We start from the raw sequence: 24472 nt of genomic DNA on the forward strand, positions 1-24472 counted from the left end.
AGATTCGCATGAAGTGTCGGTACCTCATGGCTGCGAGTCGAGTGAATTGTTTGTCAGTTTCGGGGATTCTCTGTGTTATGATACTGTTATCACGAGGAGACAATGTTCGGTAAGTTGGCTAGCTATGCTTTAACATTATGTAGCTATATTGTCTGTCTAGATTACCGAAAGAAAATGCTGCCGTAAAATAACCACTGATCTCGTAGCCTACTATGAAGCTAGCTAGCCATCCTAAGTGGTAATTCAATGGCAGGGCGAGTGCAGTAACGTTAACTGTAATGCATAAGCTAACTAGCTAGTTAGCTTGCTAGAAATACCTATATTAGTATGGATATAGTATATATGTTATAGCATTAGTTAAAGTGAAAGTTAAAAGTTATGGTGCGCTAGATCCACAGCAAAAAATTGGTCTTCGCTGAGCTTGCTGTTAATAACAGCTTCTGTGTGGGGGCAAGATGGGGTTTCTTAACCCACAGCCACAACGAGGCGGGTCTCTTGAAGGTCTCTTTGGAGACGTTCGCTTGTTGTTTTCAAAACTGTGCTTTTGCGGATCGATTAAGTGAATCTGGCTGTGTCCCCATTCAAGGGTCAGTTTCACAATTCGCCTTAAACCCCCCAGTAAGGACTGACGTAACATATCTGTGTGATCAATACAACGCAGGGGGGGGGGGGGGGTCAGTAATGTATGAACACTTTCGTAGTAAAATGCATCAGATTAGCAAATTGTATCTTTCCTGTTGTTCAGTAAATCTACAACACTTTGTCAGAGTAATCCTAAATAATGCGTTAATTCATATTGGCAGACTTTGCAAGCACTTTCTTCTTCGTTTCCTTGTGGGGCGGGGGAGTGGGCGGTACCCCATCTTGCCTTCGGTTTTCTGCGGCATCATGTGGCAAAGCAGCGTGTCAGTTATGTCAGTAATGAACAGAATTCCTGCCTCCTTTTTATGGGAGGCAGGTCAGGTTTAGCCTGAGTAAGGGAGCGTGGAAATGTCATCCCAGAAACCTCAATGCACAACCTGACCACTGGGTTATTCAGCAGCCTAGTTCAGGGCTGGTTTTGAGTCATTGCAACAGTTTGGATGAGAACAGATCTAGGGGACTTTGGGGGTGATCGGTCTGATGGTCTGTGTTGGGATCACATATTTCTCCCCAGGTGTCTAGATGCATTTTCTAAAACGCTGCATGTTATATTCTCTATGTCCAGACTGAGTGTGTGTTTTTCTTAAATTGTTCCTGTTACGTCCCCAGACTGGGGGGTAGGGGGTGGGACACAACAACCTTGGCCCACAGCGAGGTGTGACCCCCTCCTCTGACTCCAAACCAAAGAACTGTACCCCTATACCCTCATCAACAGCAACACTTCTTAGTGTATTAAAATTAATATTCGCTGAATTTCCATATGGTCACCCAGCTGAGAGCTCATACATACTCACGACACCTCTCTTTTACCTAACCTGTTTGACTTCAGATAATTTTCGAACCAGGCTTCATGACTACTTGTCACTGACAACTTAGGACAGTTAGGATAATGACATAGACAATTATTCATCCGTATTCTGACAGAGTCAGAGTGTTTTGTGAACATCTGCCAACTTTGAGACTTTGATCCCCTCAGGTATCGCTACATTAGTCATCATTAGTTCGTGGTAATGTAGTGCCCTTGTGATATTACATTTTTTTACGACTTTTAACAACAGTTGTCTTTTACGTGTCTTTGCAATTGATTGCTGTTCTGTCCATTTTTTGTCTTTTGACAGAAATTCTTTAAAAGAAGACCTCTTGCAGCCATACCCCCAGTCCCAGAGACACGGGCCTTCCCATTCGCATCGGTTTGTGAGGGACTGTCAGTACGTCAGGTTTGGGAACGTCACTCATGAAACCTGGAGAGGTAGCCATGACACAGGATTGCCCGTGGCTGAATCAAAGATATTCATTTCAGCCATATCCTCTGACTTTGGAAAGCCCAGGTGGGTCACTGGCCACATGACCTTTGTTAAGAACCCTCTGCGGACGTTTTCGGTCCTGGAACCGGGTGGACCAGGAGGCTGTGAGAGTCGCCGCAGGGAGACGGTGGAACAGACTTCCAGACCAAAGAAGTGCCTCTTTGCCCAAAATGGCGGTTATTTCAACACGAAGACTGGGGAGTGCCTGGGGAATGTGGTGAGCGATGGGACTCTGGTGAAAGACAGCAAGGGCGTACAGAACGCTCAGTTTGGGATCAGGAAGGATGGGACATTAGTTTTCGGGTAAGAGAATCTGTCTGTCTGTGTATATGTCTGTCTAGCTGTCAATCTAGCAAGTATATCCTTAAGCTGTGATTTTACTGTCTTGTTAGCTTGTAACACATGCGATCTGAATGTCTAATTGGAAACAAGAAATTCCAGATCAATATTATGTTCTGTTTATTTTATTTAGTTTTTAGCAATTCCAATGTGGTTTTTCAACTGGTTACTTGATACTGTACATCTTAAAGTGATCATTTGGAATAGATTTCGGTTTCAGATTTCCTCTGAAAACTTAAGAAAATGGAGTACTGTGTCTTTAAAGAAGCATATTGTCTGTCAAAGTGAGATGTGGCTCCAAGTTTGCCTAACCCTAACTGCAGTACATGACATATGCAGGTTCTGCTTTCGCTGCAACTGTTGAAATGTTGCGTGCAAAATGCGTGCATATGACCGCAGTTAGTCTTTACTGGCGTCTATTACAGAAAGGCAGACTTGTTTACTGCTTTTATCTTTATTGCATTTTGTTTAACACCCTGAAATGGTATGATTTAAAGAGAGACATGAATACATTTGAATAGCTGAGAGTGTCTCAGTCATCATTGGGAGTCAGTCTTTTTTTATGCTGTGTCAGGTGTGGGTATGACTCAGACTCTCAGCTGTCTGTGTGTCTGTCTGTTTGTCTCACTTTGCCCTCAGCTACCTGTCCGAGGAAGACGTGCTCGACAAGGTCAACCCCTTCGTGCAGTTAGTCAGCGGGGTGGTGTGGCTTCTGAGGAATGGAGAGCCCTACATCAACGAGAGCATGGCGGCGGAGTGTGAAGAGACTCAGGAAACAGGTGAACCCAGGGAGGATTCGTAGAGACAAGTGTACAAGTGTATTGTGTGTATTGTATGCCAGTATACATATTTATGTTATGATGTCGTGTGCCTCATTGGAAATGCATTTGTTTGTAGGGCATTTCCATAGATTTGTTAATGCCATGTCTGCAAGGACAGCCGTGGGACATGATGCAGGAGGGAGGGTGATTCTCTTCCATATTGATGGGCAGACGGAAATCAGAGGGTAAGCCTTCATGGATCGGATCTTACTTATGTTCACAGATCGGAATGAGACTAGCTCTACGCGGTATCAGTACTGACATGTGTCACTGTTGACCTGCCTTAGTTGGAAGTCCACTATATCTGAGGCAAGGCAGAGGTATTTTGACAGAATATTGACATAAGCAGCCAATATTTTGGTCATCTTCTGATACACTAGTAGGTTAGCTTGGAACCCAGGTGATTCAAGCAAAACTCATGCTAATTAAGTGAACAAGCCAATGACATTTTCAATGCTTACTTCAATGCTTAGCTAGGTTAGCTAATTTATATTTATATAAAAACTATGCAAAATAAGCAGATCTAGGGCTAGGCAGCAATAGAAACTTTAGGGTAGTGATCACTTGTCCTTAATTTTGACATTTCATTGAACAATCTGAGATTAAATTAGACGTTACCCTTGAATTTAGAAACAGCTCCTTTTACCTTCCATCAATGCACTCGCATAAAACATAGCCAAAGCTGAATGTGATCGTGGAGAGTGTCCATGTCCTGGCTTACTAATAAATCACAGTCTGGGGCATGACCACTGAAGTCTGCCAAGAATCCTGCATTTACACAAAGAGACTGGCTCAGGAGGAGGTAGAAGGAAAAGCTGATTGCTACACTGAGTCACAACCAGTCTAGCCGAATATATGGTGCAGTACTGGCTGCAGTACATTTTGTTGCTGTTGTAAACTGTTCTAGGAAGTGGAACAAGTGTAAAGACTTCTACTTCAACATGAACAAATGCAAAGCTCATGTTCCTGCCGAATTCATCGGGAAAACCTGGACCCACGATACTTCACACAGACATGGGTGGGGGTGGGGTTTCATACGGCTGCGATCAAATCGCTAACCACCATTTGCATCAAGCCAAATTTCCCCACTTCCTTTTTGAAGTGAGCGGTGTTTTTTTTGTTCACGTGTCTCAAAGAGCTCAAAGACAAGAGGCCAGTTATAATTTTCATTGAGGCAAACGTGCATATGCAAATGTGATCCTTCATTCATAGGCGTGTCAGGGGTCTGTAGCACTTTAGTGGTGGGTGAGACTGATCGGTTGAAATGCAAACTGCCATATTTGGGTAGTATTTGAACACAGCAGTTAAACCAAAACCACATAGCTCAGGGGCTTGTACTCTCCTTCAAATGTTTTCAGAAGTCCTGGGAAATAGAAACATTACATCATTTTAATGTTTTTCTGTGTATGTATTGATTTCCTGTTCTTTGGTCCAAATTGTCAAATTGAGGCTGTTAGCCTTTTATTTGCCACATACATTTCTAACTAGTTAAACAAAGTGGATCGTTGATGGCTTTGAGGAAAATGTAGTAGCATGTAGTCACAATGGTGACGGTGATGTGCTGTCTGTCCCCTGCAGGATGAATCTGTGGGAGGTGGCAGACTTCCTGAAGAAACAGGGTGTTATTAATGCCATAAATCTAGATGGGGGGGGCTCTTCTACTTATGTTGTCAATGGATCGCTGGCAAGTTACCCTTCAGATCACAGGTATTTCACAGTAAACTGCATTATCCTTGTTCAAGTTTATACATGTTTAACTTGTTTGAAGCCGTAAGCAATATTAAACATTTGAAACTGTGATCAAATAAATTTTAAAGGATATTCAGCCAGAGTGAACTTTGCAGTCCATGTTAGATTGCAGTGTGTAGCAGGCAGACTAATAGCACTGTGTCATCTTGTATAAAGCCTCGATCCAGAGCGGGTAGATGATGAAAACTTTGCTGTTTGACTTTGCTGTCAGTGCCAGAGATAACATGTGGCGGGTCGCGCGTAATGTGTCCACGGTGCTGTGTGTGCATGAGCCCTGGTGTGAGCCGGAGGACTGCAGCGGCCACGGGGAGTGTGTGGAGGGGGAGTGCGTGTGCCACGCGGGGTGGAGAGGTCCCACCTGCAGCAACCTGACCTGCCAGGCCCCCTCCTGTGGCGACCACGGGCTCTGCAGTCAGTGTGAGTGGCCAACAGCTTTTAGTCCTTTCTGTTCTCTCCATGGAGCAGCAGTATAGCAAAGTGGTAAGGAGGAGGAGGTTGCTGGTTTGATTCCTCGCTGGGGCACTGCTGTTGTACCCTTGAGCAAGGTACTGAACCCAGAATTTCCTCAGTAAATATCCAGCTGTATAAATGGATAATGTGTAAATGGGGGGAAAAAATAGTAACTGATGTAAGTCACTCTGGATAAGAGCACCTGCTAAATGCCAATAATGTAGTAATAATAACAATAATGTATAATGTAATGCACACGTTTCAAGGTATGAACAGTCACAGGAATGTTTTAAATACATTAACTGGATTGACGTTGGCATGGCATATGACAGATAATGCAGGTTAAACTTGCTGTATATCCAGGAATGATATCACAGTCAGATTCACATTAGACATTAGATAAATCTGATTGCTAAGAGGCGCCTTTTTGACTCGGTTTCGATTTGTTTGCTCTGAGGCTGAGACACAGGAACTGAAAGGGGAATTGTTTCCTTGGCTGTCATTCAAAAATCATATTCTCTCTTTGGATTTCATCCAGATGGGTGCATCTGTGACGCTGGCTGGAAGGGGAGCAACTGCAGTGAAGGTAATCAAATCTGCATAATATGAATTTTTCAAATTATTTTGAGTGCTTTTGTGTATAGTACACAGTATCTATAACTTGAAAAGAGAGAAGTGTGTAGCTAATGAATATGCTGTATATATCATACCGCACAGTATGCGCTGCAGTGAAATTTGACTTCGGAGGGTAGGAAAGGACAGAGTCCTGGTCAGACCATGAGTGTCCGTGCTGTCGCAGCTGTGCCTCATTATGCTGACTGTCACCCCTGCAGAGTGCGAGCCCGGTTTCTACGGTGACGGCTGTAACCAGACCTGTGCGTGTTTGAACGGGGGGGTATGTGACTCAGTACACGGCGGCTGCACCTGTCCCGCTGGCTTCCATGGGGTCTCCTGTGAGCAAGGTGGGTGAGGACCGCACCTTAGGCGTAAAACAAAGTATATGAATGGGAATGAATAATCACAAGTGACCCTTGTACATTCTCACATGCTTCAAGTCATACAACATATCTGATGGCTACACAGCATTAATAATAACCTGATTGAGGCATTTCCTCCTTCGAAATATAGGGAAGCTCTGATTGAGAACTGTGAATGAACTGTGGATAATATTAGCACAGATACTTTGACTAAGACTTTTTGTCTTTCTTCCTTATTGTGCAGTCACATGTGAGTCATAATGCCAAGCCAGACTGGAAGTATTCTATATTAAGCTTTCTTTGGTGGTTGGGCTAGGCCGCCAGTCGTAAAGTACAAGGTAGAATAAGAAGTAACACTCTGATATTTAGAAAGTATTGAATCCAGTGGACATATCAGAGAAAAAGAAGTTGTTTAGTAGCATTGAGGTGGTGACTTTATTAGGTCTATCACAATCCATAATTAGTGTCAGATTAGTTCAGACTAGTACACACCAGCACCACATTTTTTGCAGATATTGCTCTTTTGAGTTTCCCACAATTCTTGGAGAGGTGTGGTGCATGCACTCTGAAATATTTCTTTGGTTTATCATCTGAGATTGTGTGGTGTCAGGTCCTACGAGCACAGAAAATTGCTGTTCTCTTCACCTTACAGGCTGCGAGTGGATATCAGGCAGTCTAGATATTTTTGCTGATTCCTGTTCACGGTATCATTTCACAAGCAGACAGACTGCCAACAGTAAATGAGAAATAACCACCCAACAGCATGCAACAGGTGCCAAAACACCCCTGTAGTTTTTCTGCAAGCAGTTGGTATTCCCTGTAGCAGATGAGGACTTTATTAAAATGACTAAACCACAGAACAGATTTATTAAAGTTGTTTTTTTTACCTTCCCAGTGAAGTACATAAAGCCATCTCAGGGGCAGAGAAGTCTCACTTTCATTCATCAGGTCCTGCTGAATCTGACACACTGTGCTGCACTTCCTCTCTCGGGTGAATTAAGTATAAGTGAGTGGGCACTTGATTTTTAGACTCCCAGCCGGAAGCCAGTCCTTTTTATGATCTCGGTATGAACCCCCAAAACATGGTCAGGTTGCTGTGTGGGACACGTGCACTGCAGATTTGATATTTTGGAGGCAAATGCTTGTGAGAGGTGTTCGTAGTGTGTCATTTATGGAACTGCTGGGTTTGTTTTTTTTTTTTTTTCCCACACAGCATGCCCTGTAGGCTTCTATGGGCTGAGCTGTGAGCAGGAGTGCCGGTGTCAGGACATGTGCCCTTGTGACCCAGTAACAGGAGCGTGCAACATCACCTACACTTGGAAGGTGAACAGCAGCATGCACAGAGGTACTGCATGCATTGGATAACACATGAATACTTGACAAGGAGTTTTTTTTTTGTCTTTATTATCATTGTTCACAATGCTGAAAATGATATCCCATGTCTAAATGCTCCGGTACAAGAATATTGATGTCATCACATTCAGATTTGTTCCGATTATTTTTTATTGGGCTACTTTTCCGTAAAGCAGCAGGGTTTATACACTTAAATGCTACCTCTTCCTAGACTACTTAATGTATTGATGTGCTGGTTTCTCAAACTTGTTGTTTTGAAGTTCCTCTTTTGAAGTTATTACACCCGTGGCATCAGTAACACTTTTCATTTTAATGCTACACTCTTGGAGATGTTGTCAAAGTGAGTGCTTCACATTTCTGGGGTATTTTTATGTCACTGAAGTATATATGTCTTTGTTAGGGATTTCGCAAGCTTGTGGCAGTATGCTTGTAACTTGAGTTGATATGAATGCCTTTGTTCACACAGCTGGCCACTGTTTGGCTACCAGGATGTTTAAAAGTTGGAAAGAGGAGGAAACTGCTCACAAACCCAGGTCTTATTTTGCAGAGTAAGTTTAATAAATTCCCACCAGAAAACTTTTCTTTTATGTGATTGGCGTGAGTGAGTTTTGGCAGAAAATCAGGTAAGTGTGGCGTGTCTGTCTTATATTTCATCATGTCAAAAGCAAGTTAGGCAAGTTGCAGTCAATAACAGTATTGCTGGGAAAGAAAATATCAGCAAATGTCTAAAGCACTGCCAGGCTAATGGTCCAGCTCCTTACCTGATTTTGACCAATGTCAGCTCCACTGGCTAATGAGCAGAGCCTATATATATTTTTCCTTCTTATACAGTCAGTCCTTTAGCAGGTTATATAACCACTCAGTACTTAAGGGGTCTGAGATGGTTAGGTTTTCTTTATGTCGGTTACAGTGTGCCCTTTGTAAAGTGGCTCCTAATTACATTACATTACATTACATGATTGTCATTTAGCAGCTTATCCAGAGCGACTTACATGGGTTACAGTTTTACAAGTTATCCATTTATACAGCTGGATACTTACTGAGGCAGTTGTGGATTAAGTACCTTGCCCAAGGGTACACTGCCACCAACATGCTGCACTAATTGACAATGAAAGCTCTTGATACAGGAGAGCCTGGCATTTAGCAGCCCTCTTCCTTTGGTTTCAGATCTACATGGATGGTCATCACTTCCGTTCTCAGCACTCTGCTCCTGGCCAGTACCGTCTGTAACCTGATCCAAAGATCCCGAAGCTCTGGAGCCCTTCTGCATAAGAATGATTACTCCTACGTGCCCCTGACGGAGGTGAACAGAAGGCTGAGCTTGGAGGACCTAACTGAACCGGCTTCACTGATGAACAACGGCAAGGGAAGGCTGCAGCAGAATGACTCTGACTCTCAGGACTCATCCTGACTGACACCAAGAGGGTAGGTGGTGACCTCCTTCTTGGTGATTTTTTCAGAAAGTGGACAGCAGGCTTGGCTGGCGTTTCCAGGACTAAGTACCTGCGAAGTGGGGCGCAGTGACCTGCAGGTCACAGAGGACCCCGTAGATGAACATATCAAACATCCAGATATTGAGGGCCTGAATACTGACTGTGGTCGTATAAGATAGCATGGACATATTGCTAAGAGTAGGGGGTCCGCAGCGTCTAGGACAAATTCCCAGTCTCATTCCAGTCATCAAATCATCCCCCGGTTTAATTAGCTTAATAAATCCCTTCCCAATTACCTCAGCTGATGTGTGGTAAGCGTTGTAGCGCAAAATGGTGGTTGTTCATCTCCCAAGTAGGTGTTAGTGATGGCTGAGGTGAGCATCCCCTCCCCTCCCCCCATACTGTAAAGCACTTTAAATTACGCAGGAATACAACTTATTGCATTTTATCTACTAGAGAGATTCTGTTGCTCTTCCTTAACACCACACAGTCCCACACTGTGAAGTCTTCTTTCTTTTTCAAATAATTCATATTCCAAATTCAAATTCTTGATGCTGATGTTACCTTCCATTTCCTGTCTAATTGTGATGTCTTGAATGTCTTAGCATGGCTGACAGGGAAGGGTAGCCACTTTGTTCAGAATATTCGCTTAGTCAGGCCCTCTCTGGAGATGCGCTGAATAGCCAACAAGCCATACCTCCTCCTGACCTTTTACTCTTGAGGACAGGCAGTGAAATTAAATGAATACATGAATTTGTTCTGACTCAACAGAGACCATTGTGGTGATCTTTGTAGACACACTTTACTCAGAGAGGCTATGATGTTTTTTTTTTTTTCTTTCTTACAGTCATGCTGTTTACCTAGCAGTATGCTATAGGTAAGGATTGATATGAGAAAGGGTCTTTTTATGTTGGCAGAGCTCTGAATGCATCAGATTTCAGACTGCTGCCCTGCTATGATATGATCCATAGCAGGGCAGCAGGGTTTCTGTTGCTACAGGAACAGACAAGGATTGAACTTAACTGAATATGTGGTCCCTTTGGCCCATGTATGACGGATAGATGTCTGTTATTGATTTCAGTTCTGCTACACAAACCGCAATATACCGACTGTGTACCATCTAATGTGAAACATTCACCACCAGTGAAGAATTGACTTTGACAAGGAATGCCATATTTTATTATTATATTATTATTATAGCCATAGAGTACGCACAATGTTGTATTTGATTTTCTTGCTTAAGGGAAAACTCTGATCAGAAATGTAGGTTTTATCTGTTTTATGATGTGTACCAACTGATAACATACCAAACTGCCCTTCTTCAGACTTTCTTCCTGTCACTGATGTAAGTTGCAAGTTGTTTAGACATCGAGTGAAAAGCAAGTCTCGTTTCAGTATGTTACCTTATATGAATGTCATTTCTAGGTTAGATTTAGTTTGGTTTTTTTTGTCTACATCATCTCTAAACATAGCCATCATCATCATGTAGAACCTCTCACAGGGCATTTTGATACTTTTTTTCTTGATGTCTTTAAGTGATCAGAGTGATATCTGTGGAAGAAGCAGCTGCTGGAGATGTTTTTTTTTTTTTTTTTTTTTTACCTTGTTCCTCATTCACTCAAATGAAAAGCTCTGGCTGGTAGTAAGGCTGGGTTGTATCCTTGACTGAAAGAGGCGTTTGGGTTTGGGTTGGGTTTTGAGTTAGAAGATGTGGCTTGGAATACTCATTTGCAGGTATAACTATGTGTGTAATATCTGCAATATTTTATCTGTTTTTGTTTGTTCATTTTCACCAGAGTTCCCATTTACCTTAGGCAGTGGTACAAAAAGTAACAAGTGAAATAATTGTTCATTTGTTTATTTGGGTGAAGGTACTTTGTAAAAAACATTCCTGAGGTTTTAATGCTGTGTAGATTGTACTGAAAATCTAGGTGCATGGTCTGTGCCTACTATTTAGGCTGTAGTAGACCCTTTACAATCATTTTGAAATGCAGTGCCAATGTTGCAGTTTGAAGTTACATTTTGTGATATTTGGATTAAGAATTGATTTTAGATGACTTTACAATCTGGATAACACCAGAGAGATCAAATAATGAAACTGACAGTATGGATGTGACACACCAGACAATTCAGAATTCATTCACATTTTCTTAGAATGAACTATGTTTATACTGGAGAGAAGAGAACTCTTTTTTTTCAGTCAGTATTGAACAAAGCACCTTAAAGTCTACATGAAGCATAAAGTCAGTTTACCATGGGGTTTTCATATTTCTAATCTCTGTACTTCTGTATATTGCCAAGGAAATGTCGTATAAAACAATATGGTGGCTGTGGAAATTTAGCATTTAATCACCAACGTGCAATGTATGTGGTAGCAGCATGTGGACGTGGCTTCTCCACCGACCCTCTTTACAGTGTCTCCTAGACTGAAACTGTCATTAACAGTTTACGTATGAATGGGTACCGATGCACCCTGGTATGGTGGAGATTGCCAGGCAACAGGACAACAAGCCCACCAGAATGGGTGGTGGCACAGAAGGTAAAAACCTGCTTGGATATTGTAGGAGTGGTGTAGCTGTTGGTGTAGAGGACATTTAACTGTTTCTCAACTATACCTGATGTAATTTGAAGGCGCTTCCACATTAGATCGACCCTGCCCGGCAGTATGTTAGCCAGTTCCAGATAAGTGGAAGTCATGGGACAAGCGAGACAGGAAGAAGGTGGTGTGTTGAGCGTGTGTAAATATTATAGCCAGAAAGTGCCCTTAATACGTACTCCTAGCTTGCATGACTTTGCTGTGAACTGTGCTGATTATACATGAACAATGTCTTTGCCATGGTCCCTCCAAAGACTAAAAAAAGCACAATTACCAGTATTTTCTCTTTATCTTTACAAAGTGAGCAAACACACAAATACATTGACTTGCAATAAATGAGATAAATGTGGATCTAGGGTTCAGCAGCTGTTCCGCAATAGGTGAGCCTGTATCTGTTGAAATACAAACCTCCACACTAGATCACGCTGTAGCAGCACATATTCAGTATAGTGAAGGTGGGTCTGTGGAAAGTGGGCTCGGATATCCTGTCTGTGAATGGGGCTGATTGCAGTCATTCAGCCTCACTGTTGAATTTACTCGCTTCCATTTGACCAGCTACACGTTTGCACTGGCAAACACAGGGGCTTATCCGGAGCGGAGCATGAGGACAAGGATGTCTTTGGTACAGCAGAGATGTGACACAACCCTTTCAATTTACTGCTGGATCGTTTTTTTATTATCTATCTGATCTATCATTTTTCTGTGCTGGACTGTTGTCTTGTATTTTCTTTATTTAAAAATTTCTCATGATTATTGCACTAGAGAATGGGTTATAAACATACATAATGTATATTTTGTAACTGAATAACATGAATAAAAGGGGTTTTACAGGTAATTTGCATTAGAACGATCTCAGGTAATTTTAAAAGCTAGAAATGAAATCTTGCTTCTCAGATTTTAACAAAGATAGACTGCTGTTTGAGGAGCTTGGTATTTAGAATGTATTGCCATCCTGCAATGATGTTTCAAAAATGTAAGTGGCCTCCATATTGGATGGCAGTTGCATGTGTTTAGGCATTGACTGCAACACATGCAAAATTTTAACCTTGTTTTAACTTTTTAAAATGCTGTATCCGCAGATAGTATTGTGTGAAAGATTGTAAAAAAAATTGTAAACTAATGTGACATGTCTTAATGTATACATGATAGCTAATAATCTTGGCAACTGTATGGTGAGGTAGAAAGCTAGCCGATAACATTAAATTACTTTGTCTTAAAGCTGTTTTAGTCATCGTCATCCTATTTGGAGAAAACAAATACATTGTGATTGTGTTAACTTGTATGTACAGGCTAAATGTATGTGCCATACACATGCTAAACTTGTTACGATTTGTTGGCTCACTGAAAATTGTTTCTAATATGCCATTTTGTAGAATGCATTTTTAAGTTGCAAATATTTTAAGTACTGATACAGATAAATGTAAAAAATGTAAATGTAAAAATTTTGACAATAATGGAAGGTGTTCCCTGAAGTTGATGTACATGCACTCATGCTCTGTAAGTTTCTATGCGTTTTCTATGTGGGGAAAAATGTGCCTTTTTCTTAGAACACAAAATATGTGCTAAGATTTTGTTATTGTATGAGAGTGAAATTCAGTACTTGGGAACCAAATATGTTTGATTTCATGATACAGGAAAGTTGTACATCAGGCTTAGTTTCAGTGTAGGGCCCTATGTTTTGAACATTGTGAACACTGAACATTTTTACATCGGTACTATTGTGTAGTTGTGTAATTTGTGGTCAGATTGTCTTTTCAATACACCAATAAACAAGACTGCAAGTTTGCATAGGACCTTACATAGTTTACACATTGGACCTGTGTCAGGCTATTCAGAATGTGTGTGTCTTCCCCCCCCCTCCCCCCTCTTCTTTTTTGGTGGGGTTTAGGGACATATCTCTGGTAGAGTCTGATCAGCTCTATTGCTCCACCCTCAGGAGGGTCTTGGAAATTAAAGCAGCAACACCTGACAAGATTACACTGTTAAATTGTTTAGCCCAGCAGATTCCTGTCCTGGGAAAAATTAAGCTGCATTCGGAAAACTGTTCACACTTGAAATATTAAAAAATTTAATGTAAATGAACATGAAAACAACACAAATGAGATTGTTGGAATGGTTTATTTTCTAAGTCAAACTAAAAAAATATATATACAGTTATTTTAAGTTTTTGTCCCATTTCGGCTAGAAGTAGAGCTTAGCCATGGCCTGGAGGAACTTCTTTTTCCTCTTCTGAGCGGCCAGCTGCAGCACCTCCTCAGGGTTGCTGGCGTTCAGCTCTGTCTGTCCAATCGCTTTTATCTGAGGAACGAAAGCCCCTGCTCAACAGTCCGCTTCAACACAACATTTCAGCGTGTGGTAAATGATCTAAGCAATACTGAGGATTACGTATAAGGAAACTTTGAAGGACTGAGTACTCACAGCTATTTGTCTCTTTTCGTTCTCCCCCCGTTTGTGGTGAATGTCTTGATACACTGTTAAGGAAGAATATATATATACACACACACACACATACACAAAAGGACTGTCCTTTAAAAAAAATCCAAGGTATTAGGCATAACTCAAATAATGACAAAACCCAAGTCAAATGCAAAGGATACGTGTGAGATACTCAAGGATTGTGACGTCCCAGACGTAGTCATAGAAGGAGTCCATGGCATCATGACTAAAAAAAGAAAAAAAAAAAATTATCTACAATAATTCCTGACTGTCTTGTAAAAAAAAATGAATCCCCACACCAAAAAAGGACAGAACACGCTACCTGCTTTGTTCTTGGAGAGCTTTAAATGCAGTCATATAGTCCACTTCTCTGAGAAACTGGCAAAGAACTGCAACCTATATAGCATGGTGAACAGAGAAAACAAGGACTCCCTTTAAGGCAAAACTAAGGGCCATTTATAATCTATACATCTAATGCAGAACAAAGACATGTGGTGTGTGCTTTACAGATAATCAGGAGCAAGGTGAGAAGACAGGTAAGCTTTGTTTTTTTTTTTATGAACATCACAAATGGTGTCAAAAGAAGACCCTGAAGTTTATGAAACAACCTTGAAAAAAAGGGAAAGGTTAAATTCATGAAAACAAAAGACTGATGCACTGTCTAAAAAAAATGTAGTAGTTGTTCACAAAAAATACACAAACGATACCAGGAGAATTCATACCTGAGTGTGGCAATTCAGCAGAGAGCAGCACTTAATCATTCGCTTCAAGACCTGCCAGGAAGGAGCATATTTTCAAATGACTTCCCTTTAATCCATAAAGACACACAGTGCCACAGCAAAATCATTCAAATATGGAACTAAACAGCTGCCATTTAACCACTGAAATGGGGAACATGGTCATCCATTAACGGGAACTTAGGCCATGCCAGCTTTCCCTGAAGGTGCAACCAACAAAAACAAAAAACTATTAATTACCCACAGCTGTATTTCTGAGGACACAGCATTGTGGTGTGTAAGCTACAGACTGACAGGACAGAGACAGAAGCACACAGATAATAATTAGGGGTCTGGCTAATTACCTGGTCAGTGTACACATCAGGAGGCACGGCCTTGCTGAAAAAATCAGAGCAAACGGCTCCAGCCTGGAGGTAGTAGTGTAGGGCTGCCGAGTACTGGTTTGTCACTGAGGAATCAGATGGAACAGAGTTTTTAGTCAAGTAAGACTGGGGGGGAGGTTGCACCAGAGATCCACCTTTGGTGCCAGCTGAAATTCCTTGCAATATTCTCAGGGTATTATTCTCTAGGACATCCTATTAATTTAACAAGTATACATGTATAAACAATGTAGGTACATTCACATACAAAAAGAAACAAAAATTCACATACATATTATTTACCATGTTCAGAATAAAGAATTAATAATTTCCATTTGTGTCTCAGTGGTAAATTATCATTTCAGAACAGGTAAGTACATTTCAGCAGCAAATTATCACATCACCAATCAACAGCAATTGTGAAACCAATCTAACAGGAGAAACTAAGAACAGCAGATCAAGGTCACACACAAACTTTATGCTAAGGTTACAAGTAGTTCATTTTTGATGCATATCAATGCATTTTTTTGGATCTGAATCATCAAAGGGGCAACAGGAAATGGTGAGCTGCATTTTGCCATGCACCAATAGTTGGACAGCCTTGCTTTAGGACTCACCAAAGTAGATGTCAGCCTGAGTGATGAGCCAGGAGTGGTTGTTGGGGTTCAGGGTCAGGGCGTAGGTGACAAGCTCCTTCACTGTCACGGCCACTGCTTCCACATCCACAGACTGCAGGCTTAAAGAAAGAGCAGCTCTTCTCTTTAACACTCAGTCTTATAACAAGACTTACATTCAGAGTTCCAGTGTAATAAATGGTACATTAGTTAGAATTAATTGTGATAGCTGGCTGTCTCTGATTATAAATGAAATAACTAGAAAGAATTACTTAAATTCAACTGTAAAATGGAAGTGAAAAATGTACTTTCTTAACCTTCAGTCATTTGTGTATTGATCAGTGCTTTAGCACAATATCTACCCTGTGAGTGCTGAAAATGCTACATGCTCAGTAAGATCAACCAAACTGGGCCCACTGTGCACCTGAGAACTAACACGAGCTACTGAACAACATGCAGAAGTGTTTGTATGAATCTTACTTTGGCAGAGTTGTTGGCCATATGGACAGATGTTCTGCCGTGACTTCGTTCACAATGTCATCCTGCAAATGAGAATACCACCAATCAGAGGACAGAGTGACATTCCTATTTGGGCAGCAGTCATATCAGCCTTGGGGAGCCCTTACCCGCACGATGCTGTGCAATCTCACAAACAGCGAGATCAGAGTGGTCAGCACCAGGGGCTCCTGAAAGAGACGAGATATAAAAACAAAGGGAAGGGATATTTATTATTACAGAGGCTTCTCAAGCATCCTCCATTGCACATACCAGAAAACAAGGGAGCACTTTTCTACTCACCCGGAGTTTCTTGATGAAGGTGACAAATTTGTTCCTAGAACAATATAGCACAGAAAATACTACATTAAGAAATTTGGAAACATTCTCAGAAGCAAAGACAAAAGAGGAAGAAATGGAACGAGTGGAACCTGATTACTGAATTTTATCCAAGACGGCACGAAATGTTGAGTGGGACACATTTAACAGGTCTCCACCCAGAATGTGACCGCATGACTTCTGCATTGGTTCTGTGAACTAACACGCTGCCTATATGTGATCTGGTGATCTGTGTGGTCTGTGACCCGATGCCGTACCGGTGCATGATGCCCAGGGTGGAGTCCCTCTGCTTGATCAGGCTGACGCGCCCGTCGTTGGCTCGCTTGTACTGGTTGGAGATGCTGCAGATCTGCACCACCACCTCCCACAGGTCTTTGGCTGTCCGGCGGCTCTCCTTGGGGCCTGGGAGCTCCTTGCAGGTGGCCGCCAGGAGCTGCCCCAGCTGCGAGACACCAGAGTGGCGACAAGCAACAGAGACATGGGGAGAAAGAGAACCTCACAGCTAAGTAGGTTTTATTCTAAGCAGAACACGTAAATGGTAAAAACATCAATATCCTGAACTATCACGATCAGAACTATGCTGCTGGAACCCTTTAATTACATTTAGCTGCAGCATTTCTTTCACTCTATCAAAGGAACTGAGAGCCTTTCGGTCTCATGCTTCACCTTTGTAGCCAGAGGGCACTTAAAAACTGCAAACTGACCTCTGACGAATCTAATGATTTAGATCCGCAGGTTCAGAATGCTCTTTTTAAAGCTGAGATGCTTCTTACCTTGATGTAGGGGTTGTTCAGCACCAGGGACTGGGGCACCTGCAGAGTCAGGTATTCATTCTCTCGCCAGTTCAACATGAAGGCTACGCACTCCTCTCCGACGATCTGCCGCAGGGGAAGATCTGGAACAGAAAACATGAGGGTGTCTGTAAAGACTGCAAAATAAGCCCACAAGATCACCAGTGAGTAGAAATAACAACAGAAATAACAGTAGAAATAATAATGTAGGATCTTTAGAGAAAATTTGCATGGCTGGAGAGCAGTCGCTGGAAAACAGCATTTATCTACCTGTACATATCTACCAACACACTGCACTACATTACTGTTATTTAGCAGATGCTCTTATCCAGAGTGACTTAAATAGATGACGACTTTACATATTATCCATTTATACAGCTGGATATTTACTGAGGCAGTTTTGGGTTAAGTACCTTGCCCAAGGGTGGGGGAATCAAACTGCCAACTTTTCGAGTACGAGCCCAACTCATTACCACTACACCACACCACATACCACGGTTAAAACTGCAGGAGAGCTCCACACTCACCATGTATCCTCATCTCCAGGTAGCCACGCACCCTGCTGACGAGGTCGGGAGGGGGCCGCTCCCGGGTGCACCCCACCCCGCTTTCGTGGGCGCGGACGTCCAGCAGCAGGATCTCATTCAGCATCACCTGCCGCAGCTTCGGGGAGAACTCCGTCACCAGCTCGAGGCAGGCAGAGAAGAGCTGCCGTGCGTGAACAAAGTCCTGCAGAGAGTAGCACAACCACATTCACACTCACCGGGGCTTATTCATAGAAATAATACTTCCTACTAATAATACATTATCTGCACTACGCCTGATGAAACTGCATTTTCTTTCAGGATCACATATTGAGTTAGGATCATATATTAAGTTAGACTAGGCTAGCAGGAAGCTAGAGTTACAAACCTTTATTGTGATGCAGTGTAAGCCCTTTGCCATGAGAATATAAACCAGGTCCCGCGTCAGGTTATCCTTAATGCCCAGTATCACGCTGATGTAGTCTGCCGGAACCTCCCACTGGATGTGCAAAGGAAATAAGAGAAAGAGTGTGTATGGTTGAAAAGATAAATTCATACAAGTAAATATGACTGTATTGTTACATTCAGAGTAATAGGAACATTACAGAAATTTAAAAAATGCAATGATTATCCCTACAGACGATCTCCAATCAATGAATGACTAAATAACACACTCACGTTTACAGTGAGGGGCAAATCAGCATCGACCCAGAAAGCTAAATTTAGACTAAGTACCATGGAAAAGTGGCAGTCATAACATCTTCTTCTGAACACTCTCTCCCTGTTTTTTAGTATGCATTAAGAATGCACTGTCAATCACAGACTCTTATCATCCAGTCAAAAGAATGCTCTCCTTGGCAGAAAGACGACTTCTTCAACAATCTCTTTAAAACAAAACTTTGAGGTTCACGAAGTCTACCTCTGACATAACTACAGTTTTCAGGCCTGCACCACTGTGGCTCCCTGGGTGCCTCACCTTGCTGTTCACCCTCCAGTACGGCCGTTCTGCCATGCCATGCAGCTCTATCAGGATCTGCCTGATCCGCCGGGAGTCCAGGGACAGGATGAGCTGGTGCTCCAGCTGGCCGATGTTCACGCTGGCTGAGGCTGTGGTAACAGAGCAAACACAGTGAGCACGGTAAACAAGCACCTCCCCTGACTCAATAAACAAGCTGTCCCATCGCACGTACGGGGCACGCCAGATACACACATTGGCACAACATTTCAGTAAACTGCGATTTCTGAAATACCTTTCTTATAATTTCTTGTACCCCATCTGTCCAACTATTGAAACCTGGTCGTGCAGCACTTCTGATATTGTTGACTCCTTATATTTCTTTTGCTTGCGTTGTACCCTGCCTGACTTGGATAAAGTCACTTTGGATAAAAGCGTCTGCCAAATGAATAAATGTGAATGCAAAATGAAATACCCGGAATGTCGTAGAAGGAGGGCAGCGGTTTGGCACACAGGTTGACGCTGGCCGACCTCTTCCTCATCTGCTCCACCAGGGCCTTCCTCTCCTCCTCCGGCAGCAGCTCTGTGAAGAGCTCGTGGGAGGACACCATGTAGACCAGTGGCGGCTCCTCTATGCTCTCGCACAGGGCCCTGGGAGCCACACACAGACAAGCCTCAGCTTTTCCCCATAATGCCTGATCTTAGGGGCTTCAAGACCCCCATCGTGCCTACGCTGTTATCCCACACCTAGAAGTCATAATTCTACTTACTTCAACAGAGTCGCTATGTTCTTTTTTGCAGCCTCAGAAGCATCTTCCTCGCCCAAAGCCCTCGTGCACACCTAAACAAACATAACCAAGTTTTTAAAATGTAGGCTTATGAATTCAGATTTCATGTTGGCTCAAAAAAAAGCCGCGGGATTCGTACCTCCAGCAGAAATTCGATCACGCGCTTGTTAGGCTTAAGGAGCAGCTGTCGGACGAGCACGCTGACGACCTGGCCCTCCAGCGCATCCCTCACGGCGTTGCACACGCACAGCTTGTGACACACCTCATCCAAGCTCCTGTCCCTGCATTACATGCGCAGACACACAGTGTTCTCAGGGATGACAACCTATACCAGAACCAGCCCTACATACAATGGACACACGCTCTCCCAAACACACCTGTTATGTCTAGGCATTGGCTTACGGATTCTGCTGTCACGTTCACAAGGATGGCCCACAAGTCACACCATCCTGCTCACTGACCGGCCGTCACCAAACGCCACTAAGCCAACAGACGTTTCAAATCAAAGGCTCAAGACTGCATCCATTCACGCCTGACTTTCCTGTCAGACCAGGGTTACCGTGTGGTCCTCCAGTCGGCTTTGTCTGGGACCTGAAAACCCCAGGAAACGCCTCTTACCCTTGCTGGGCTTTGTGCACAAACTCCCTCAGTATGGACTGTCGGAAATAGTTAGGCAAACTGAGGGTCATGTTGTCTTTGATGAAAGTCTCAATGAGAGCCTAGAGAGAAAGGGAAGAGACCAGTGACGACTTCATCTCAACAGCTAGACAGGAATGACAGAAATTGTCAGAGGACGCAAAAGCTAATCTTTTACCAAACATATGGCAGAGAAATTAGCATCTACTTCCTTTCTGCCAAACGTAGACCTGTCCCCACCTGGAAGTTTTGTGTCTTGATGAAGGTGTTTATCTGCCCATAGGGTGTGAGGTGTGCATCGCTGGGGTCTGATGCTCCTGTGAGGACCCTACAGGCATTCCAGTACCCAGCCAGCCGCTTCTCATCCAAACGGCAGTGAAGAGCTTTAGAGTCCAGCTGCAACAGAGCCCAGGGAGGTGAAATCAGGACTCCCTCACACACACACACACACACACACACACACACACACACACACACACACACACACACACACACACACACACACACACACACACACACACACACACACACCCACACACCCAATCTAGCTATCCATATTCAGGCTTTAGCAGGGAACAGGATATTGTTGGTGTAGCAGGAAAGAAACTGGCAAGTAACAAAAACCAAGAAAATAGATGAGAGAAAAAGGTTTAAAAGTGAATGCACTGAAGTACTCCCTGGTGCCTGTTCAACAACACTCAAAACATGTGTCAAAGGTTTCAATAAGTGAGAAGTGAGTAAGGTTACACAAGACAAGTGTTAATAAAAGAACACATTTCAATACCTTAAGGAGCAGCTCCTTGGTTTTTAAGAAGTGCTCCCTGGCCTTCTCATATGAAGATGGGTCTGAGCAGCCTTGTTGAAAAAAGATGGCACCTAAGTCATAGTGCACCTGCAGCACAAAAAACAGAAATACAAGGTTGTAGGAGAGAGACTGGACACTCTTCACTTCAATAAAGTAACACAAGCCTTCTCATGATTTATATAAAAAGAAAAAAAAAACATTTTATCTATTTCCTTTTCATAGCAGAAACAAGGTTTTTTTTAAAGTGAAACTGTTCAATCATCAATCCCAGTATGACAAGTGGGAGTTTAATGAGGCAGTACTGCAAGAGTGTTAGTACTATTTTTTAATCCTTCATGGATGTATTTACTCAGGAGTTACCTGACAGTGCAACTCATCAGCACTGATCTGAAGGCCGGCAGTGGAACACTCCGTCTCTCCATTGGTCGTAGGGGGATCTGCAGCCAGCAGGTCCAGGGTCCTTAAAGTGTGAATGTAGAAGTCCTTCTTGATCCTGAGGGCTCCCTCCAAGACCATGATCGAGTCCTCCGACTGCTCTTTCAGCTGCCGCGAGTAAAAAGAGACAGTGTTACCATCACCCATTTATGTGTATTTTGAGCAGCTACTGACAAAATTCTGCCTTACTGGTGAAAATCTGAACTACAGCATCCTTCTTAACAATACTTTTTGCCAAATCAGATTTCTTTAACGTCAAAGGTAACAAGTACATTTTTAAAACAAGAACATATTTAATTGAACAGGACTGTCTTAACTGAAAGACACTGAGTATTTCTTAGGTGCTCTAAAGTATTGTAACCCATCCTACTGCCAGGAAGATATGATACCCACCACTTTCAAAATATTTTCAGTTGACTCCTTCTCTTGCTGCACAAGATTCAACCTAAGAAGAGGAATTGAGACGTCATTCCAACACGCCAGCTAAAACTCAAAACACTCAAAAGCCCAATTCTAGTTTAAACAACAGCATGGAATGCTAACATGTTCATCTGGTGAGGTCCAAGCTTGGTCGGTTTCTCAGGAAAACTGCTCAGCACACTGGTCCGGATCGCCCTTAGGGGTAAAAGAGTAAGAGAACAGGATCAGCTGCGAGCACATGCTGAGTATAAAACAAAGAATAATGATAGCACCACGAAATATGCAAACAGCTCTCGAGCCATCCATCGCTCCATGCATTTACTGCCTTTTTGTAAGGGTTCGAAGTTCACCACGGCCAATGCCATTACCAGCGGTTGTAGATGAGCACAGCCATGGCAGTGGTGGGGGGCAAGGTAGACAGATCCAGATCCACATGCTTCACCCCCGGGGGAACTTTACTGACACACAGCAGCTCATTCAACAGCATATTCAGCACTGGAATGGACAAACTGAGGAAGAACAGCAAGTGTACACATCAGACACTTAGTCCACTGCACACCACATAACTACATTATACTACATTATTGCCATTTAGCCGACGCTCTTATCCAGAGCGACTTACATAGGTTACAATTTATACCCGCTATCCATTTATACAGCTGGGTATTTAATGAGAAAAGTCTGGGTTTAGTACCTTTCCCAGGCGCATAACAGCAGTGCCCCAATGGGGAAATCGAACCGGCAACCTTTTGGTTAGGAGTCATGCTCCTAAACTGCCGACTAATAATTAATAATAAATTAAGTGCCTGAGGTCACTTAGTGTCTGAGGACAGCAGGACATTTGCCCAAACATTGATAGTTTAGTAAGTTCTTTTTTTTTTTTTTTAAATTTGAGCTGAACAAAGACTGGCATTACAAACCCTTTCTCCAGTGTGTCCAGGTCCCATTTCAAGTGTGCGGACACCTTTAGCGCCAGTAGCTTCAGGGTGCGGTTCCTGCGATTGTCAGCTGGGGGCTGTACTTGGTTCTGCTCATTCACAGAGGGCTTGGAGGCTTGCTCAAGGAACTGGATCACAAGCTGCACCGGTGAGGGGTCTGGAATGAAATGTCCTTAAATGTAAATTCTGACATCTAAGATGGTCTGTAATAAGGCATTAGCCTGTTGCTGATAGTACTAATACTGCCAAAAAACTACAACCATTACAGACACTGTGCAATCAGTCTCAACCAGCAGCATGTCAGCGTCAATTTCTGATATGATAAGTGACAGTACAGTTCTGTTCTTCCTTAAGTCCCCCCCCGCCTCATTTGCCCTGATTGCGCTGGGTCATTCCAGAAGAAACGGGACTGACTTTGGTATGCATAAATTTGGCACATATTTGTACAGTGGAGATTCTGGCAAGCAAAATTCAGAATTCAAATAGCAATTAACTTTTGGGACTTTGGGGGAAAAAAAGACTAATTAACCATGTTGCCACTGAGGGCTCCTTTCAAAGGCACTCTTTGTGTGTCTTGATAAATTTGTTGTTTGTTGAAAAGTGATGTACATTAATTTTTAAAATATGAAAGTATTGTCATGACAAATTAGCATATTTGATTGCCTTAAATGTTGGTGTGTTATTCTACAGACTCCACTGTGTGAGTACAGTCCAGAAATAAATATCTAGTAGTTTTAGAGGTATTACCCATATCCATAACATCTGCCCTACTGATGTTAAAGTGTCTGCGGTTGTCAAGACTCGGTTCTTAAGTACAAGAATATCCTCAGTTCTGGACATGATCTGGACCAGGATGAAGGAAGCTCACCTTTACCTGTGATGCAGTTTAGAACACCACCAGACAGCTAAGACCCATACCTGCGAGTTTTATGTCCGAGTAGCATCTGTTAGCCAGATAGCTAGCAATTTAAGCATGCAAATTAAAAAAAAAATATATATATATCCGAGAAACAGTAACTGAGCTTACCTGGAGAGCTCTTCTGTAGGTGCTTTTCGAGCAGTGATTCGTCCAACAGAAATTCGAACCAAGAGGTCTGCGGGGGTGTGGACGGCCGACTGCCGCTCACTGCCACCCGGTCTGCGGTCTCAGCGCTCATCTTTTCTCAAAAAACAAACAAAAGTTGAACATAGACACCTAACACCTTCAGAAATACGACAGCAAAAGCTGCCGTCTAGCTATGTGTGTACACCTGCTAGCTATGTCTAAATGAACGAATCAGCTGGCTGACTGACATTAGCTAACTAGCTACGTTACTAGCTACTTACCTTTATCTACGAGGCGTATTACTCAAATGATTTTACTCAGAAATACAGTAATTAGCTAGTTAGCCATGACAGATATCTCTGTGGCTAACGTATCATCCAAACAGCTCAATGAAACCAACAGTTACACTTCCGGTAGTGTATTTCCGCCACCAACTTCCGGTAATATATCCGACATTTTCTACCAAAATAAGAGCCTCAAAGTGCTTCTAT

General features: G+C 42.7%; 2 protein-coding genes across 2 annotated transcripts; one reads left to right on the forward strand and one right to left on the reverse strand.

Moving 5' to 3' along the window:
- The first annotated feature begins 9 nt into the window (after nucleotides 1-9).
- nagpa (N-acetylglucosamine-1-phosphodiester alpha-N-acetylglucosaminidase) lies at nucleotides 10-10698 on the forward strand. Its single transcript, XM_036515900.1, has 11 exons — nucleotides 10-109; nucleotides 1761-2249; nucleotides 2925-3064; nucleotides 3183-3291; nucleotides 4685-4813; nucleotides 5067-5272; nucleotides 5844-5891; nucleotides 6139-6267; nucleotides 7496-7627; nucleotides 8102-8183; nucleotides 8803-10698. The coding sequence occupies exons 1-11, from the start codon at nucleotides 27-29 to the stop codon at nucleotides 9044-9046; spliced, it is 1791 nt and encodes a 596-aa protein (XP_036371793.1). The 5' UTR covers nucleotides 10-26; the 3' UTR covers nucleotides 9047-10698.
- Nucleotides 10699-13780: 3082 nt separating this feature from the next.
- ints8 (integrator complex subunit 8) lies at nucleotides 13781-24364 on the reverse strand. The gene is made up of 28 exons (XM_036555447.1): nucleotides 24263-24364; nucleotides 23964-24093; nucleotides 22919-23093; nucleotides 22367-22507; nucleotides 22122-22193; nucleotides 21972-22023; nucleotides 21504-21686; nucleotides 21123-21230; nucleotides 20579-20734; nucleotides 20321-20421; nucleotides 19842-19983; nucleotides 19685-19755; nucleotides 19390-19565; nucleotides 18936-19066; nucleotides 18348-18458; nucleotides 17963-18164; nucleotides 17418-17539; nucleotides 16902-17086; nucleotides 16609-16642; nucleotides 16437-16496; nucleotides 16291-16352; nucleotides 15814-15932; nucleotides 15182-15285; nucleotides 14823-14873; nucleotides 14423-14496; nucleotides 14262-14326; nucleotides 14083-14126; nucleotides 13781-13962 (listed from the first exon to the last, which is right to left on the reverse strand). The coding sequence occupies exons 2-28, from the start codon at nucleotides 24091-24093 to the stop codon at nucleotides 13846-13848; spliced, it is 2988 nt and encodes a 995-aa protein (XP_036411340.1). The 5' UTR covers nucleotides 24263-24364; the 3' UTR covers nucleotides 13781-13845.
- Nucleotides 24365-24472: the final 108 nt, after the last annotated feature.

This window comes from Megalops cyprinoides, chromosome 21, assembly GCF_013368585.1.
Source record: "Megalops cyprinoides isolate fMegCyp1 chromosome 21, fMegCyp1.pri, whole genome shotgun sequence".
NCBI classification, from domain to species: Eukaryota; Metazoa; Chordata; class Actinopteri; order Elopiformes; family Megalopidae; genus Megalops; species Megalops cyprinoides.